General features: G+C 37.4%; 1 protein-coding gene across 5 annotated transcripts in view; it reads left to right on the forward strand.

The window, feature by feature from the left end:
- LOC128813397 (transcription factor E2F5-like) overlaps positions 1–16,779 on the forward strand; it is a 42,343-nt gene extending 25,564 nt beyond the window's left edge. For 2 of the 5 annotated variants that reach the window (XM_053988500.1, XM_053988533.1), the window contains 6 exons: positions 3,070–3,267; positions 6,958–7,076; positions 10,382–10,477; positions 11,569–11,631; positions 12,431–12,586; positions 14,718–16,779. In XM_053988500.1, the coding sequence (XP_053844475.1) occupies positions 3,070–3,267; positions 6,958–7,076; positions 10,382–10,477; positions 11,569–11,631; positions 12,431–12,586; positions 14,718–14,831 (746 nt within the window). In that variant the 3' untranslated portion in view covers positions 14,832–16,779. Of the gene's footprint in view, positions 1–3,069; positions 3,268–4,980; positions 5,017–6,957; positions 7,077–10,381; positions 10,478–11,568; positions 11,632–12,430; positions 12,587–13,350; positions 13,420–14,717 lie in introns of all 5 variants that reach the window. The other 3 variants (XM_053988491.1, XM_053988523.1, XM_053988513.1) reach the window with 3 other exon arrangements.
- Positions 16,780–17,089: the final 310 nt, after the last annotated feature.

The raw sequence follows: 17,089 nt of genomic DNA on the forward strand, positions 1-17,089 counted from the left end.
CCTAAAAGTGTCAGATAATTGCCTGTGGTAATGCTGTGTCCAAAATAAAGGCATGAAATCTTCAGAGCAGATGGTTCAGTTTTTTGTCATAAATCTCAGTCACAATAGCTTTGATTGTTAAGAGCTACTAGAAAATTGCCTCTAGCAAGAGAACATTTTCCCAATAGCAGGAGAGGATTTCATAAGTTCAAAATCTGGTATATTAATCACTTTCATTCAGTAAAAGAAGACATGAAGGGAAGTGAATTAATGAGTTATACTCCCTGGATATGTCTTAAAGTGCATATTTAGAAAACTGAAGTGTACATTATTTTTATATGGAGGCATCTAATTCACAATAAATTTTCACCCTGGGGACCCCACTGGCTTATATCTGATTGCATGACATGCATTTTAGTATCTCTTTCAATAGTAACGACTTTTTTTTTACAAAAGTAATACACAAAGTTTGCATTGGACTGTGGTCTGTAGAAATGAATTGAGTCAAAGTTTTCCTAGAGTGGCAAAAGCATGATAATTAGCATGATAATTGTACTAGATTTCTGGTAGATTACCTAGTAAGGAATACCTCTTGATATTACAAGTGGTATAAAATGAGCTGAGGTTTCTTGATACTTTCCTGTATATTTTGAAAGGTCAGATGTCTGGTAGTTGGTTTACTGGTAGATGTTTAATCACTATAGCAAACCAGAATTTCGGTCATCTGAGCCACGAACAAATGCCAAACTAACAATAATGTCTTTTTAGAACTGAACATTACTGTTAAATAATTAAGTAGTGACAGAATCACAGCCTTGGGTCCTCTTTTTGGCAACTTTGTATTATTTCTGAATGCAAATCATCCATATTATTTAATTCAAATAACTATAGTTATTTCTGAGACAGAGCAATAGGAGACCAAGTAGTTAAGTGCATAAATATATTTTTGACTTTTCTCAGTTAAGGAGTATTAGAATTATTAAAATTAAGTACCAATAAACTTTTTCTAATGATTCCAAATCTCGGTAGTGAGGAGTGGTTCTTCTTACAAATAAAATTTTGTGTTGCATTCCTAACTACAGGATATTAGGCTCTAAACACAATTAAAATTACATTCTAAACTGTATGTACTTAGAATATTGAATAGCTTTGATGACCATTTGTGAACTGAGAGGAATTAAGTTTAAACAGTTTTATGTTTCAAACCAGTAGGATTTTAATCTTCTGCCTTGGAATCTATTTCTTTATTTAGTTTAGTTAATGAAGTAATTAACAAAAGTACTTTTTAAAAAAATCAAGACTGAAGGCCTTCGTCTTTGTTCTGAGGCTAGTCTTAGGCTATTCTGTACAAGTTTTTCCCACTCCTGTTTTTCAGTGCTGCTCAGAGGAGAATCATTCTCTGCCCAGGTGCTGTGCAAGCTGCAGCCCCCGGCGCTGTGGGCGCTTCCTCCCTGATTTACTGCTGGGGTGCACAGGTGCTTTTAGCACCTGTGAGTTTCTGAGCTGTGTTCACTTCTATTGAAGTCAAGGAAATAAAATAATAGCTTTTCATGTTAGGCTATTAACCACTCCATCATACATTTTCATCCTTTTTTGTCATTATTTTTATTTAAGTGCTAAGCCATCCAGAAAGACTCAAACCAAATTTTTGCACTGAGGTCAGTTATCTTCAGTTTATGGAGTTAGTTATGAGGATTTCCAGTGATGCAGATTTTATTTGACCAGGTTCTGATGCTCATATTAAGTATTTCTTATATCCAGTCTCTCAATTGATTTATTATGCTTTTTACCCATTATAAGCCTGGAGGAAAAACAAGTTCTGTGCTCTTGTTAATACTGAAAGATTGTTTGCCCTGCAGACTTTCACCTTTCTCATTTTCCTTTCTTCTTTCCCCTTGCTCTCCCCTCCTTTCCATCCTAAACCTTGTTTTCTGTCTTTATAGAATATATTCCCCAGGCAACTTACTGTTCATATTTTTCTTTATCTTCTTATCCAAATATGGTTAAAAAATGGCATGTATATTCTTATTGTGAATTATTGGGAACTCTCAGATGTTTAGTAGGTAACAACAGATAACTCACGCATCTTATCAGTGAAGCTTTTCTTACTATTTTAGGATGTTATTTGCCATTTTCTCATATCCATATTATTGATTTATTAGCTTTTCAGGTGACATTTTTTTGCTTAGCCTGCTTGGAGAGAGGAAGGTTGAGATGGCTAGTATTGATTAACAGCTCCTTTAGTTCTATAATTTCTACCTAAGTCGGGTCAATGGTACTGCATCTGTGTCTGGAAGATCTACTCTCATCAGCTTAAGGCAGTAAAAATACAAGCCTCATGCAGGCACCACTGTCCTGAGTGTACCTGTTCTTTGATTTTGTCAGTGCTACACTAGTGTGTGTGTATGTGTGCCTGTGTGCATGGACACTTCATGATTAGAGGGTGACAGTCTCTCTTTCTTGTGACAGCTGATGTGCACAGTTGGTGGGCTGGGAGGAGGTGATCAGAGGTGCAGCAGTGTTTAGGTTCCAGGCACTGCCATCAGGCTCCAGGAACCACTCGGGATTTTCTGACATCAGCAGTTGCCTTTTTTGACATCTCCCCATCTCATTCAGAGTGATCAGTGGAAGATGTGTTCTTAGGTCTTTTGCAGCAAATGACTAAGGCATAAAAAATTCTTAATACAGAGATTTGCACAGAAGAGAGGTAATCCTTAAAGACACAATGAGACATGATATTAGGCAAAAATGGCATGTCAAAAATTTATTGGGACATAGTGCCTGTTGGATACAGGATGCCTGATTGAATGAGCATTTGTTTTATGTGTCTTGTGCACAGCTGAGTCTTACCTGGGAATAATTATCTACATATCATGGCTTTATTTAAAGGGGCATGCAAGGTACATTAAAGGGTCCGGAGAACTGCTATTGCAATATGATGCAGCAAAAGTAGCTGAATGTTTTGATCTGTGTTTTCCTGATGCATCCTTTTTCAATTTAAAAGATGCAGATGAGGACAATTCAAGTAGAGTTTTCTTTCATAAGAATGAGGCTGCTGTCAGCAATTTAGACTTCTCCAATGCATTGCAGGGCCTGCCCACTGGAAGGAGGTTTTTCCTGTCGCTAATGGAGACCGTCAGTCACCCATCGACATCAAAACTGAGGAAACCAAGTATGACCCTTCCCTCCGTCCTCTAAATCCCAGTTATGATCCAGCTTCTGCTAAAATCATCCTTAACAACGGGCACTCCACCAGTGTGGAGTTTGATGACACTGTCAACAAATCAGGTTTGTTTCTTTATTCTTGCACTGTAACTTCCTCCACCAATTCCTAAATAGAATGCCTACAGCCTGGGCATGTCTCACTGCTGGGTATGAACTCCTTATAAACAGTAAGGCTTTGCTCCTCTGGATGAGAGATTCATTTTTCCCTGTCTTTCAGCATGATGCAGTGTGGGAACATATTTGGACACAAGTTCGAGGTTGTGTTTCTCAGAAAGTGTTGGGATTCCCTACTTACAGGAGTGGTTTGATCCACCCCCACCAGCTGGATAGTGCCAGCCCCCTCTTTGAACAGTGTTGTGTACAATTTTTCAAATGCTGCTCTCTCTCTCACTGCAGATGAATCCTTTCTGTCTCATTACAGGTTCATTCCAACCGAATCGCTCAAATCTCTTATCTGAATTTAGCTGCAGGTTTGGTTATGTGTTTTTCCCCTTTTTACAACCTATACTCATACTTCTTATGACAAGTAAGAGCCAATACAAGAACAAGTGAAATAGATCTCAAGTAAACCCTTTTCTTCTCTGAAAAGTATTATTGCCCAAGTCTTTTCCAGGAGTATGTAGCTTCCCTTTTTGCAAAGCAATAGTTCTTATTTAGAAGTTCTTTGGTCTATCATAGTCTTTGTAATGTTAGTGCCTTCTGAAACCTTCTCTTTTGGGCAAGCCAGCATGCCTCCTTTTCTAGCTGTAGGAGTGCAGAATCTTCAAACAATAAAATAATTTTGTGGCTATGTGAGACTTAGCTGAGGATCCAAGACCATATGATGCTTTCACAAGCATCAAAGCCAGAGAGAGACTAATTTTTGATGACCCCTTAGTCCTGAGGACTTACTGGCTCATAGTGGCAAGAGGGAGAGACATAGATGCAGACACCATCATGTTTTTGTTTCCTGAACAGTCTTAGTTTTAAACTTTCTGTCAACATTGGATGTTGCCTGAAAGCCACCAGCTGACCATCAATGATTAGTCTGACCTTGTGTCAGATGCTGCGGAACTTCCCAGAACTAATCTCTGCTTCGAGCCTAGTAGATGCTGGTAAACTAAAGCACATCTCTTAGAAAAATATACAATCTTGATTTCAAATTTTCCAGCGATGCTGAACCTACCACAGCCTTTGGTAAGTTGTTCTAATTGTTAATTACCCTCACAGTTTAAAAGAAAAAAAGTTAATGAATGTGAATACACCAAGAACCTCTTCCACTCTTTTAACTCCTTTCATGAATTGACAGGGTCTGAGCACATTGTTTCTCTAGGCTTCCCCTGGTACCAAAGCAATGGTAATGCAATCCTCCTCTCACTGCTTTCCCCAGGCCATATCTCCAAGGATACAGTTCATATCATGGCAAAGCACTGACAGATGTTGATCAGATAATTAACAGATGGAATATTCAGTCTCCTTCAGTAGACTCCTTGTCTTCTATGTATGGACCAGATTCTTCAGTCCACAACCATAAATTGAGTAATTCACTATTTTCCCTAATATTTGTCACTGACAAACTTTATCAGTATTGTTTTTGTTTTCTTTCAGGTCATTGCTCAAAAAATACTGAATTTTCTAGGGCCCAAATTTGGCTTCTGGGCACCTCTGTGAAGTAAGAACTCCTGCCATGTGTTGGTTTCATGAAAAAAAATCAAATTAGTTGGTACTAAATATATTAGCATCTTCTAATGCATTATTAACTTACTCCCATATGAACTATTTCCTCACTTTGGTCAGCATTGGAACTGGGCTGTCAAGTCTATAACCGTTTGTGTAAGTCTGTTTATGCTCTTTGCTACCACATTAGCTCCATTCTTTGAAATTACTCTATTGATCTTCTTCCGGTATTTTTCAAAATTCAAGATACTGATATTTGCCTTAAGAACTTCTGACTACCCTCTTCCTTAATTACTGTTGGAATGAAATGGTTTTACCATCATTGTGTGATGTGGTACAAATACATCAACAGGCCATTTTCCACATTTTTCAGCATAAGTATTTTATGCTGGTACATTTCTACATAATAGTTTTTCCTCAGCCAGTTAGAACACTGATCTTTACACTTTTCTAGGATCATTTGCATTGAAGTTTACCGTCCTTAAAATAAAGAATTTAAAAGTGCCACTGCTCCATCTCCTCTGTTTGCTAAGTTTATAAGCTGTGTAAATGCATATTTTTTGAGTTGAAGCTTTAAGGAAGTTAAATACTTTTCCCCAGAATAAACAGTCCCAGTTCTTGTTCATTATCCAAGATACTTGTGTTAGCAAATAGGCAACTTAAAAATTCTTCTTCAATCTTTATTTTGGTGTATTTTGTTCCTAAGAAAGTGTAGGTTTTGCACTAAACCTAGAAGAGAGAAAAAATTGCTATTGTCCTCCCTACTGCTCTTAATTTAAAAAACATCTGGTTAAATCTCCCCTAATTGCCCCTTAAAATTACTGTAATGAGCCAGTAAACTATTCCAGATTGATTCCCAAACACTAAGAGGACATAAAGAGTTGGGAGAGTGGAGTGATTTGTTTTGCTGTGAATAAGGAATCTCTCTGAGTGTAATTCATATTCCAGGCTCTGTGAAGAGATATTTTGATTCTAAGTCTGACAAGAAAACTATGAGCATTGCAAAAGCAAAATAATGAAAAGCCCACCCATATGCATGTTAGTTTGAATAGAATTAGAACAGAACAGAATATAAATAGAAAGAATAGAATAGATTCTTTCAGTTGGAAGGGACCTGCAGCAATCATCTTGTCTAACTGCCTGAGCAGTTCAGGGCTAACCAAAAGTTAAAGCATGTTGTTAAGGGCATTGTCCAAATGCCTCTTAAACTCTGATAAGCCTGGGGCTTTGACAAGCTCTCTAGGAAGCTTCTTCCAGTGTTTGACCACCATCGTGGTAAAGAAATGCTTCTAGCATCCAGTTTAAATCTTCCCTGGCACAGCTTTGAGCCTTACCCATGAGTCCTGTCACTGGATACTTGAGATAAGAGACCAGCAGCCCCCTCTCTGCTTCCCCTCTGCAGAAGTAGAGAGCAGTGAGGACACCCGTCAGCCTCCTTTTCTCCAAACTAGACAAACCCAAAGTACATAGCTGCTCCTCATAGGGCATGGTTTCCAGCCCTGGCTAATTGTCAGTAATGTTGCAGTTGTACAATGCACATATAGCATTGGCTTAATTTTATTTATGTTAATATAAGCTCCTTTTCCTCAGACTTCAATCTGATATAACTGGATCCAGTTGCAAATGAAGGAAAGAGTCCTGAAAATTTCAGCTCCTCCTATTTTCCACCAAATTTCAAAGAGGAAAATAAATTCTGCTGACATTAAATTTGTATGATCCTGCTCCTTATTCATAAAACCTATATTTTGAGCTTAATTTCTTAGTGATTCTTTTGAATATAATGAAGACAGGAAACTCTTGAGTGTTGAAAAATATAAGTATTTTCCCATTCTCTGAGAAATATCCAACCTTGACAATAACAGCATACCCTTTAGTGGGCCATAACCCTCTAATCTGCCCATAAATGCAATTTTCATAGTCATATCCTTGACAAGTGAGGGTTTCTGTAGCACTTCCAAGAAATGAAAAGCCGTCTGAGACAACTTAGGAGCAGGAGCAGAGGAGTGTCCGAAGACTGAAGTTTGGTGTGAGGTTAGAGGATGTGGATAGAGACTCCCGTTCTCTCAGTGAAGCCTTTTCCTCTGCTTGGGTTTCCAGTGCTGACTGGGGGGCCACTCAGTGGGACCTACAGGCTGCGCCAGATTCACTTCCACTGGGGATCAAATGATGAAGCTGGCTCTGAGCACACTGTGGATGGGATGAAGTATGCGGCAGAGGTAAGGCTTTACATGGCGTTATCTGTACCTCTAAGCTTGTGATTAGTTTTCCATTGCAAAAATAATGTTGCCCTTCCTCTTCCTGCTTTTCATCTTCCCCTCATTTTATCAAAGGACAAGTGGTCTTCCTGAAGTGTTGCATGTTTGGTCCTTTCTCAAAGGAGAACCTCTTTGAAAGCTTTGCAGAGGATTAAAAAAGGAGTACAGAAGACAAGAGCTTGATAAGAGCAAGACTTAATGTTCAAGAGTTATTTTAAACTCTGTCTTTCATTGCTTCTTCCTTGGAGAACATTTTCAAAGTCATCTTCAATGACAAAGCACAGAATTATTGGATTCGGGGCCTATGTAGTGTAAAGTTTGTGCATGACTTAAGAACATTGCATTTTGTGGTGCACTTAGCAATGTGGTGGTTATGACTTTGAGAACCATGCTTTAATATCTGTGGGATGCCTGCTGTCTGTGGGGTGGCTGCTGTTTGTGGGGTACTGTTTGCTTCAGTGGAGGTGGTGTGCCACAGGGAGAAGTGCACCATCTTCTCTGGCATGGAGCATTCATTTCTGCTGTGTCTTCTTTGGTGTATTAGAGTAATCTGCAGGAGAAAGTTCTCAGTATGAGATTCCTCTTTGCAAATGGAAGTAACATGGAATATTTTCAGGAGACTGATATCTTTAAAAACATATGATTCAGACAGTGTCAGAGTTTTCTGGGGTTAAAAAGAAGTAAAAAGTGTAAAAATAAATGGACAAATAAAAGGCATAATACTATAGAAGAAAGAGATGTAATGTTGCACTGTGGTGTGATCAGATTTTACTGGAAATTGTATAAGAGATACTGGTCAGGAAAAAAGATTGGTTTTCTAACACTAATGGGGAAAAGTGACATTTGCAGTGTATAAAGGCTTATGTTTTCCACAGGAACCAGGTGAGATGGAATATAAAGAATTAATAGAGGTGCTTTAAAACCATTAAGTACCAATCCCAAATTTCTAGCTGAGAAAATACATGTTTCGCATCTAAGAAACCAGATGGAACGAGAAAATATCTCTGAATTTCTAGCCAGTCTAAAAGCCTTTCTGTTACCTGTTGGTTGGGTAACCCTCCACAAGAAGCTCTCTAGATGTCACTTTGGCTTTGGGATAAGAAACTCAGAATTAAAACTAAGGCTTCTGAATATTGTTCACACAAAAGAAAATACCTCAGAAGGAGACATGAAGATGTTTTCAGTGCTCACCTTTGTAAGGAAGATGTGCAAGGTTTGAAGAAAAAGCATCGACTGAATTGAAGAAAGAATTAATGTATAGGTAAAGAAGACTGCAAGGTTTGACCCTTAAGCCCACCAGGAAGCAGAAGGGATCCGTGGCTCCATTCTCTGTGACAGCATACGGTCTGATCAAGGTCTCTTCACAAGCTGCAGTGACGCCACGGTGGTAAGACAGGATATATTCCTTAGAGAAGTCACAAGCCATTGAGAATGGGTCTGTACCCAAAAGTGTTTCACACTCTGTTTGGGGGCTCTGGTTTTTGGAGGGTTACCTTCTGGGTTTTTTTTTTGGCAAAGCTATGAGGGAGTGGGAGTGAGCTTTTAGTAGCTGTGGGAATTTTTGTTCTTTGTTGGGTTGTTTTTGATGGTGTTTTTTTTTTTTTTTTTCAAATCCACAATAAAGGTAATTTCTGACTGAGAGTATCTGTTTCCTTTCTGCATATGTAAAAATGTAATTGTTTAAAAATTGTTCAACATAGGTTCTGTGAACTTATAATAGGGAGCAGTGCAGACACTATGAACCCCAGGATATTAATGTACTTGAGAGAGGTTTAGTGGACTATGTTCTCCTCCTGGTTTAAAGTATAATATTCTTAGCAACTTTCCTTCAAGGATTTCTAAAGCTGTGAGCCATCATGTGTGTCATCGTGGCTGTACATGTATTATTATTGACAACAGTGGGATTCCTTACTTGCTGCAAGTAATGTTTCAGCACTTTAGAGCCCAAATACTTAAAATACTGATGTCAAGTAAGACCAAGTAAGAGTTCCATTTTATAGATATGGAAAACTGTAACATGTAGAAGTTAAGTATGGATTGATATTAAGAATAAAAATCTTCATACTTCTAGATCCCTATTTCACCCATGCAGCGATGTTGCTTCACATAGAAATCCATTAAAGCAGGTTTCAGCTTTCCTAAATTGTTCTTACTTTACTTGTCCTGTAGGTGCTGTGTTCCAAAAGGAAAACTTTTTTTTCATGGCTTCATCCCAGTTTAAGTCATTCAATGAGTTGTTTTTCAGCATTCTTGAAGTTCAAAATCTGAAAAGATGGTCACCAATTTTAGAAAAGCCAATCTCATGCCCTGTTTCTGAGCATCTTTAACTAAAAATTATGTGTAATAAGATTTACTAATCCTTTGAGGATTTGTGAAAGTAATTAATGTTTATGAAGTAGTTAGAGTTAAGTGCTGTGTGAGTGTGCTCTCTCCAGTTTGGCAGTCAGACCATTGCTCAAGGCTGGAACAACCTGGAACTTCTTGGGAACCAGGAGCTCCTGTCATGAACTGCAGTCAGGAATTAGCAAACCTAATTTAACAGGAGGTACTTAAGTGGCATGGAAATAGACATCACAGGCTTTTCCTCTTCTCTCCTGGCTGGGTAGTGTCTTTAAGCTTCTTAAGTAACTACGACAGGACACTTCCAGAATAATGCATGTTGGAAATGCAAATGCTCAAATCTGAGATAATTAAGCTGCTTGTAAGGGCATCACTAGTGGTAGTCATAGAAAATAACATTTGAAAAGTGTCAAAAATGAAATGCTGATGTTCCTTAAGCTAAAGAAGGGAAAAGGGGTCAGTGCAAGTTTAATGTGTATTTGCCTGTTTTCTAGCCATTTATGTGGATGATTAATGTTGCTTGATTAAAGAAAAAAGAGGAGTAAAATACTAATGACATCCTCATGAATTTCAATCACTTTTTAGAATCAGCTGTACTAAAAATGGATTAAAAACCTCTAGTTGTATAACCATTGGCTTTTTTTTTTTTTTGTTCTTAACTTCTCAGTTCAAAATCTGGGGACCCAACAGCAATTTGACAGGCACTGTGGTGTGCCGATTGCTGCTAAATTTTTAATAATCTCAGCTGCTGGAAATGCTTTTGCCATTTGTGTGAACTACATATTTACTGATTTCATTAAATATCTGCATTTAGAACACTGAATGATTCTGCATACAAAAGAGTGAAATAAAAGTAAAGTTGTAATATTAATTTGCCACTACTTGAGTTCAGTGAAAGTTGATGCTGTCTGTGTCTTGCTTTTCAGCTTCATGTGGTCCATTGGAATGCAGAGAAGTATTCCAGTTTTGTTGAGGCAGCTTGTCAGTCAGATGGACTAGCAGTCATGGCTGTATTTCTGAAGGTAAGAAGAGAATGCTTCAGCCCTCATAATAAATCTGCATTATAAGCCCAAAGAGATAATGGTTATGGTTTGTGTAAGTATTGCTAAAGAGATACTTGTTTTATACTTATTTCCTTCGTAGTGTTTAGCTGCCAATATAGAAAGTTGTGCTTCCTTTAAGAATAAAAATATCAGCTTAACAGATTTTTCGAGACAGTCAAACAACATTAGATGTGGAACTTAATTCAGTTGCCTCTCTTTAGATCCCAGTAATTTGTTCTTGACTAGCATGTTCCTTTAGGGAGACAGCTTGATTTAATGTTTTCGTAATGGCTTGTTTCTGAGCTGGTACTTTCTTCTAGAAAATAATAATAATTAAATAATGCAAAACCAGAAACTGGAGAATTTCCCAATAAGTATTTTATACCCTTTTTTGCCTTTTCTACCTGTTCTAAGATTAAATTCGTGCAACAGCTTCACTGAATTCTGTATGAAGAAGCAGATGGGGTCTTCACACAATCAATGGCAAAAGATAGGGCTTTGGTAAATTCTGTGGTTTCTGGTGGCTGACACAGCTTCCTGAGAACAGCTAGTACTGGTGCTGGCACAGTCAGAGAGCCATTCCACGCAGCAGAAGCAAAGAACTGCTTCAGTATTTCAGTAATTCTGTCTTTCCAGTTTGCATTACAATGACTCAAGGGAAGTGTCACTGGATTTCTTAGCACACAAATTCAGTTTGGAATGTTCTCATGTAAGAACATTGTTTTCAATGTTATAAGCAGTTAAAATTTTTATGTTAGTCTGTAACTTCTAATATCCTTTATATTAAAACATAAAATATAAATAGTTTCTATACCCCTGTAGTGAAAAGTTTGTAATTCTTTTGTAGCTGAAGTAATTACTATGAGTACCCAGAATACTATCAGCAAAGGAGTGAATCTTCTTTATGACCAGTATTATTTCTAAGGACCAGCTAGTCACAGGCTTGTACTCACAAAATGCATCAGATCTTTCACTTCCATAAAGCTGTTTTATTATGCATTAGCTTTTTTATTAATTTTTGTTGCTTTTCTCTGGAGCTCCAGTGTTTGTTTTTTCTTTGGTATTAATAGATTGGTGAATGCAACCCTCAACTGAACAAGATTACTGACCGCTTGGACACCATCAGAATCAAGGTGAACAAGTGCTTCTAAAAGAATGCTAGCTAATAGTGGTGGTTGCTTTTGTTGGGGTTTTTTATTTTTTGGTAGGGTTTTTTATTTTTTGATACCTGGCTGCTACTCCCTGCAGCTTCATATTTCCTTATCTCTAGTGATTGATACCTGATTTGAGACGGTTTATGTGCATTCTGTTTAAATTGAAAACTAAGTAGACAAAAAAAAATTTTACACAGTAAAAGAGCAGGGGAAATGGCTAATTCCTCACAGAACCCAGTCTCTGATAAATCTGTTGCTATGAGGATAGAAACAGGGGAAAAACATACTTTGTGGAAAGCTGTAAAAAAGATGAGGGAAAGACTTCCTTCTCTGTTTTGATGAGGTACAGGGTGAGAAATAACCTATTGCTTGTGCAAGTGAATTGCAAGTAATTCCTGGGAGGAGTGGGGAGGGAAGCAAGTGGCAGTAACCTGTGGGGTTACTCTGCCAGCCCCACAGAGACCACATTGAAAGTCAAACATCTTCTCTCTTCTCCCCTCAACTTCCATTTCATAGTCAGCTGTAACTTAGGGGAGCCTGTGCTAACATGACACCTTTCATGGTGTCCTGCTGGCAATCAAGGAAAGTCACAGCAAAGCTGTCATTGAGGTAAGACCACATCAGAAGGGCAGTGATGAGGACCTCCTGTCATCACCCAAGATGGTGCCAGCCCGCTTGATAGTGGAACAAGCTCTACCTCCTTTGGCATGATTTACTTTGGCCTCTTGCTTTTAAATAATATTGCCCTGGTATTTCTTTTTCTTTTATTTCTTTCCAGGGAAAAAAAGCACTATTCACAAACTTTGACCCCAGCTGTCTGCTTCCCAAGTCCCTGGACTACTGGACTTATTTTGGCTCTCTCACTGTTCCACCTCTTCTTGAGAGTGTCATCTGGATTGTTCTGAGAGAGCCCATAAGTGTTTGTTCTGAACAGGTATCTTTGGATTTTTCACTGCTATAGAAATGTTGCTTTTGTAAGAATGGAAATTGTAAATGCCACTCAAATTTATGGGTTTTTGCAGACCTTGGCACTGCAGACCTTACAAGATTTTCAAAAGTCAAAATTTGTATATTGAATTTATTCTGACTAAAGTTGCCTTTCTTCCTGTAACAGCTATTTAATTATTCATTTTAAAAAAGAATCTGCATACTCTAACAATTAATAAACAAAAATAATCCATAGGGAACTTAAGAAAAGATTTCTGGTGATGCTTAGAAATTCTGGAATTCCAGTTGATTTAATTATTTGCATATCCTGCTCAAACCTCATCTTTGGCATTTTTATCTGGCAGACAAGTAGTAAATGTCTTCTTGCATTCTAAATACATAAATCTTGATGAATCTACTAGAATTGTGAAAAGAGAATACTACTGTAATAAGTTGGGGTTATGCTAGGCTGTTTTAGGAAAGCTGTGATTTGACATAAAAGAGTCTATTTACATATCTTGTTAAAGCTTCATGCTGTATCTTAACTTGGCAACAGTGACACCCAGCGGGCTGATCCTCTTAGGTGTAAAGTATTTCTATGTAGAGACCATCTACTCAGCAGAAATGGTGACTTCAGTCTTTGCTGTAAATGTTAAGACAGGTCCCTGAATGGATTGTTTGCTAGGAAACCTCAGATTTCTGTTTGTAACTAATTTGAAGTCATTTATTTGCTCAATGTGTGTATTTTTCTCATCTGTATTTCTTCCTCAGTCCCCTCAATCTGGCTTTATAAGGCTCACTGCAATGTGTTTGGATCTAGGATTGAAAACTTGTCTTAAGGTACCAACTTTCCAAAGACAAGCCATTTTTCAGGTTAAAAGTTTCTTATTTGGGCAAATCTATAACTAATGGATTCAAAAATGTGAAATTTCTATATAAACAGCCACGTGTAACAAGGTCAGGGAACATGGTGTGGGAAAGTGTCAAGTATAGTGATCCTTTATTAGTAATTTTTCATAAACTTTAGCTATGTCTTATGTATTAAAGTAGAAATTGCTATATTCTTATCAATATAAACATGCATGCAGCTGAAGTGTTTTTTTCCAGTAATGTCCACCATTGCGATTGATCAGTCAGCACTGTGACTAATATTGTTCTACCATTTAATTTTATTCCTCAAGTTTGTATTTCTGTAGGGCTTTAGAGTTTACTACAGACTTTTTGTTGCACTTTTCAGGTTGAAAGAAATTAAAAATAGCTTTTAAGTTTTTAGAAACTTACAGGACCCTGAATTACAAACATTAGCTTCAGAATGGGGTGAAGCAATATAGCATTGACCATTTTTGCTCCTAATGTCAGTATGATGCAATGTGCCATTACAACTAAATGCTCTATTATAATGGAATGGTTTTTGTGCTGTCCTACCTTTCATAACCCAGGAGTGAAGTAAAATGATATGTAGAAATAGTAACTATTAGAAAGATTAGAAATTAAACAAAATTCTATACTTAGGTCAGAAATCAGGCTCAAATTTCCCAGGGTTTAGACATGGAGATCTGATGGGGTTTCTGCTGAGATCAGCATATGCTGAGTTATAAATCATTGCTTGTCCTGTATCTTCACAAGAGAAGAATTTGGAATCTCTCCTGGTTTGAGTGAGTGCTAGTTGCAGAAGATTTCTGTAGCACCACACCTGGTGTGGTTCTTCCAGGTTAATTGTGAATATATTCTTTGAAGAAGGAACCATTCACAGAATGTTTGTATGATAAGAAACATAATCTTATCTTTTGGCAAAAAGCATTTCAGAATCTCCAAACTATGAAATATAACTAAAAATATATATATAACCCCTTGTTTAGATTAGGTTATAGAAGACAAAGTGTGAATAAAGGAAACAAGTAATCCTTATGCCCAGTTTCATGTTGGCATGTATTTTGGGATATTTTCTCAGTAGTCATCCCCTTTTTCATTTACAAGGATAGAAATGGTGAAATTGCCATTCCCCTCATGACTTAATAAAATACAGTTCTGTTCTTTCAGGTGGAAAAACGTGATAAGTGCCTTTAATATTTACATGCTTTTTGATTAGTGTTGACCTGAGGGTTTTCTGCTGAACCTTATGTGTCTTTTGGTTACAGCTGGCCAAATTCCGCAGCCTCCTGAGCACTGCTGAGGATGAGGTTGCCTGCTGCTTGCTGAGAAATTTCCGGCCTCCCCAGCCTCTAAAGGGACGAGAAGTCAGAAGGAATTAAAGGAGTAAATCCAGAGTAGGCTCACTCTGAGACCAAAGGCTGAATTCATTTTCATATACTTCATGATTTTTTTTTTTTAGTTGTTTTAACTAATAGGTGTTGTTTTATTAGTGGTTTCCATGCAGTCATTTCTCACAGGCAAGTATGTCCAGAGTTATCACAGATTCATTGATATTAACAGGTCTGACTGAGTTTGAGTGCATTGGCTTGGAAGCACCAGGCCATCAGCATTGCATGCACACAGGTCACTGCTAATCATAAGGGTCAAATGTGATGGAGGACTTGCCCAGATTTTGCCACCAAATTACTGAACAGGATCCTTGGTAGTATTGACAGTATAGGATGTTCTGGGATAATTCTTCTGATCTCTGACATAACACTTAGCTTCTGTAAAAACCTCACATTACTGTTCTCAAAGAAAATATATTTCAAGGATGATGTAATTTCATTGCTGACTTATGCAATACCGTGCTTACTTTCCTACAAAAAACAGTAATGATAAGCAGTATTTAAGTAAAACAGATATTTATATGATCCTGTTATTCTGGCTGCTTCATAGAAGTAATGATGTACTGATTGATGGGTTTTTTAAAAGCAAATAATAAGGATTTTGTATATTGCAAGATCATGTCAGGTAGATTAAGTATTCCTGAATTTCCCAATGTCACAAGATGAAATTGTCCTGAAACCTGGAAACTGCAAGCTGGAAAGGCATAGAGGGAGCTGTTTGCGCCTAAATCCAGTTTGTTGCATTTGGTGAAAAATAAGGGATTATTGCACTATATCCATGCAAGCATCAGACTTTTGCCACTTCAAATCAAGAGGCAGGGATAACTGTTGTTCCAGACCATTGCACACTGCAGTGTGAACCACATGCTGCTTACCTCTCATCTCGCTGTGGAGCACAGTGCTACCCAGGTATAGAATGTGTCAAGGTGCTGGCTGATGATCTGCTTCATAGTTGAACTTCAGTGGTTGCACTTATATTCCAAGACCAAAGAGAATAGTCAGAGGGGGCCAAAGACATCGGAATCAAGTCAACATCAAATAAAAAGCTCAGCCAATAGCAATATGTTGAAACGTCTGTCTTTATGAGTTGACTTGAGCCAGTGTTTCTCTCAGGAGCTTTTTTTATCTGAATATAATTGGGGTTTTTTACACCAAATATTTTTATTAATGAGCATGCCATAGGATGTAGCTTAGGATAGAATTATATTTACTCTCAAGCTGTGAGAACTACATAGTGAAATCCAGTGAGTGATACCTGAAAAAGGCAGCTAGAGATTTTACTGGCAGCAACTAACACCAGTTTCTGTAGTACTTCTGACAAATCCATCTTCCATAACTGCTCTCCTTGAATTAATTTTTAAATAGGTTTTATATGCTTTGCCTTTTACCTCAGTGGGTCATTTAATCTTAGATGAACAAACATGAGGGAAATCACAATCAGGATTGACATTATATGCTGTTTTAGAACAATAAATTAGACATAGACATAGAGATATTTTATCTTAGTTTAAGATATGTGGAAATTTTTGTTTTCTCCTCCCTGGAATATAGCTATTCTATCCTGCAAGGCCTCCCAATGCCTTTTGAATATTTTCTGAACAAAAGAACACAAACAGAGCATTGGGGAAATAAAAGGCATTAAGCAGAACTAAAAAGAAAAGCAGGAATGTGTTGTATGTTTTCACTCCCTTTTTTAGACTTAGGATTGGATCTCACATGTTTCCCTGTTATGTGAGTAGCTACAGAATGTGGAAAAATGTTTACAAATTGCAGGAAGGATACAAAGGATTTGTTAGTCTCAGAAGAGAAAGGAATAAGGCTACTGCTTCATATTGTAAACAGAAGTTTTACGTATTTCTTACCTATTGTAAACAGTGGAATTGATTCAATTCTTTTATATTTATAAGGATTTTACAAAATAAAATATGGATTTTATGAATGTGTCTTGTATTTTCTATTGAAGAGCCTAAAGTTTTACAGAGAAGGCTATACTTTTATAATTAACACCTGCAGCTTTAGGTTTGGAAAGAACTGTCACCCATCATTTGAAGTCTGTCTTTGCGTAGTGTAGTATAAGGTCTGTCTTTATGTTCCAAATAAAGTATTTTTGGCAGTAGTATCAATTCTGCAAGTTTCTGAGAGTGCATTTTTGAACTATTGACAATTTTTATTGTTATGCTAATAAGTTTTAGAAGAAGTCATCATTCAAGTAACTCCCCTTTTGTGGAGATGCCATGTTCGTGTTAGAT

This window comes from Vidua macroura, chromosome 1 (genome assembly GCF_024509145.1).
Source record: "Vidua macroura isolate BioBank_ID:100142 chromosome 1, ASM2450914v1, whole genome shotgun sequence".
In the NCBI taxonomy this organism is placed as follows: Eukaryota; Metazoa; Chordata; class Aves; order Passeriformes; family Viduidae; genus Vidua; species Vidua macroura.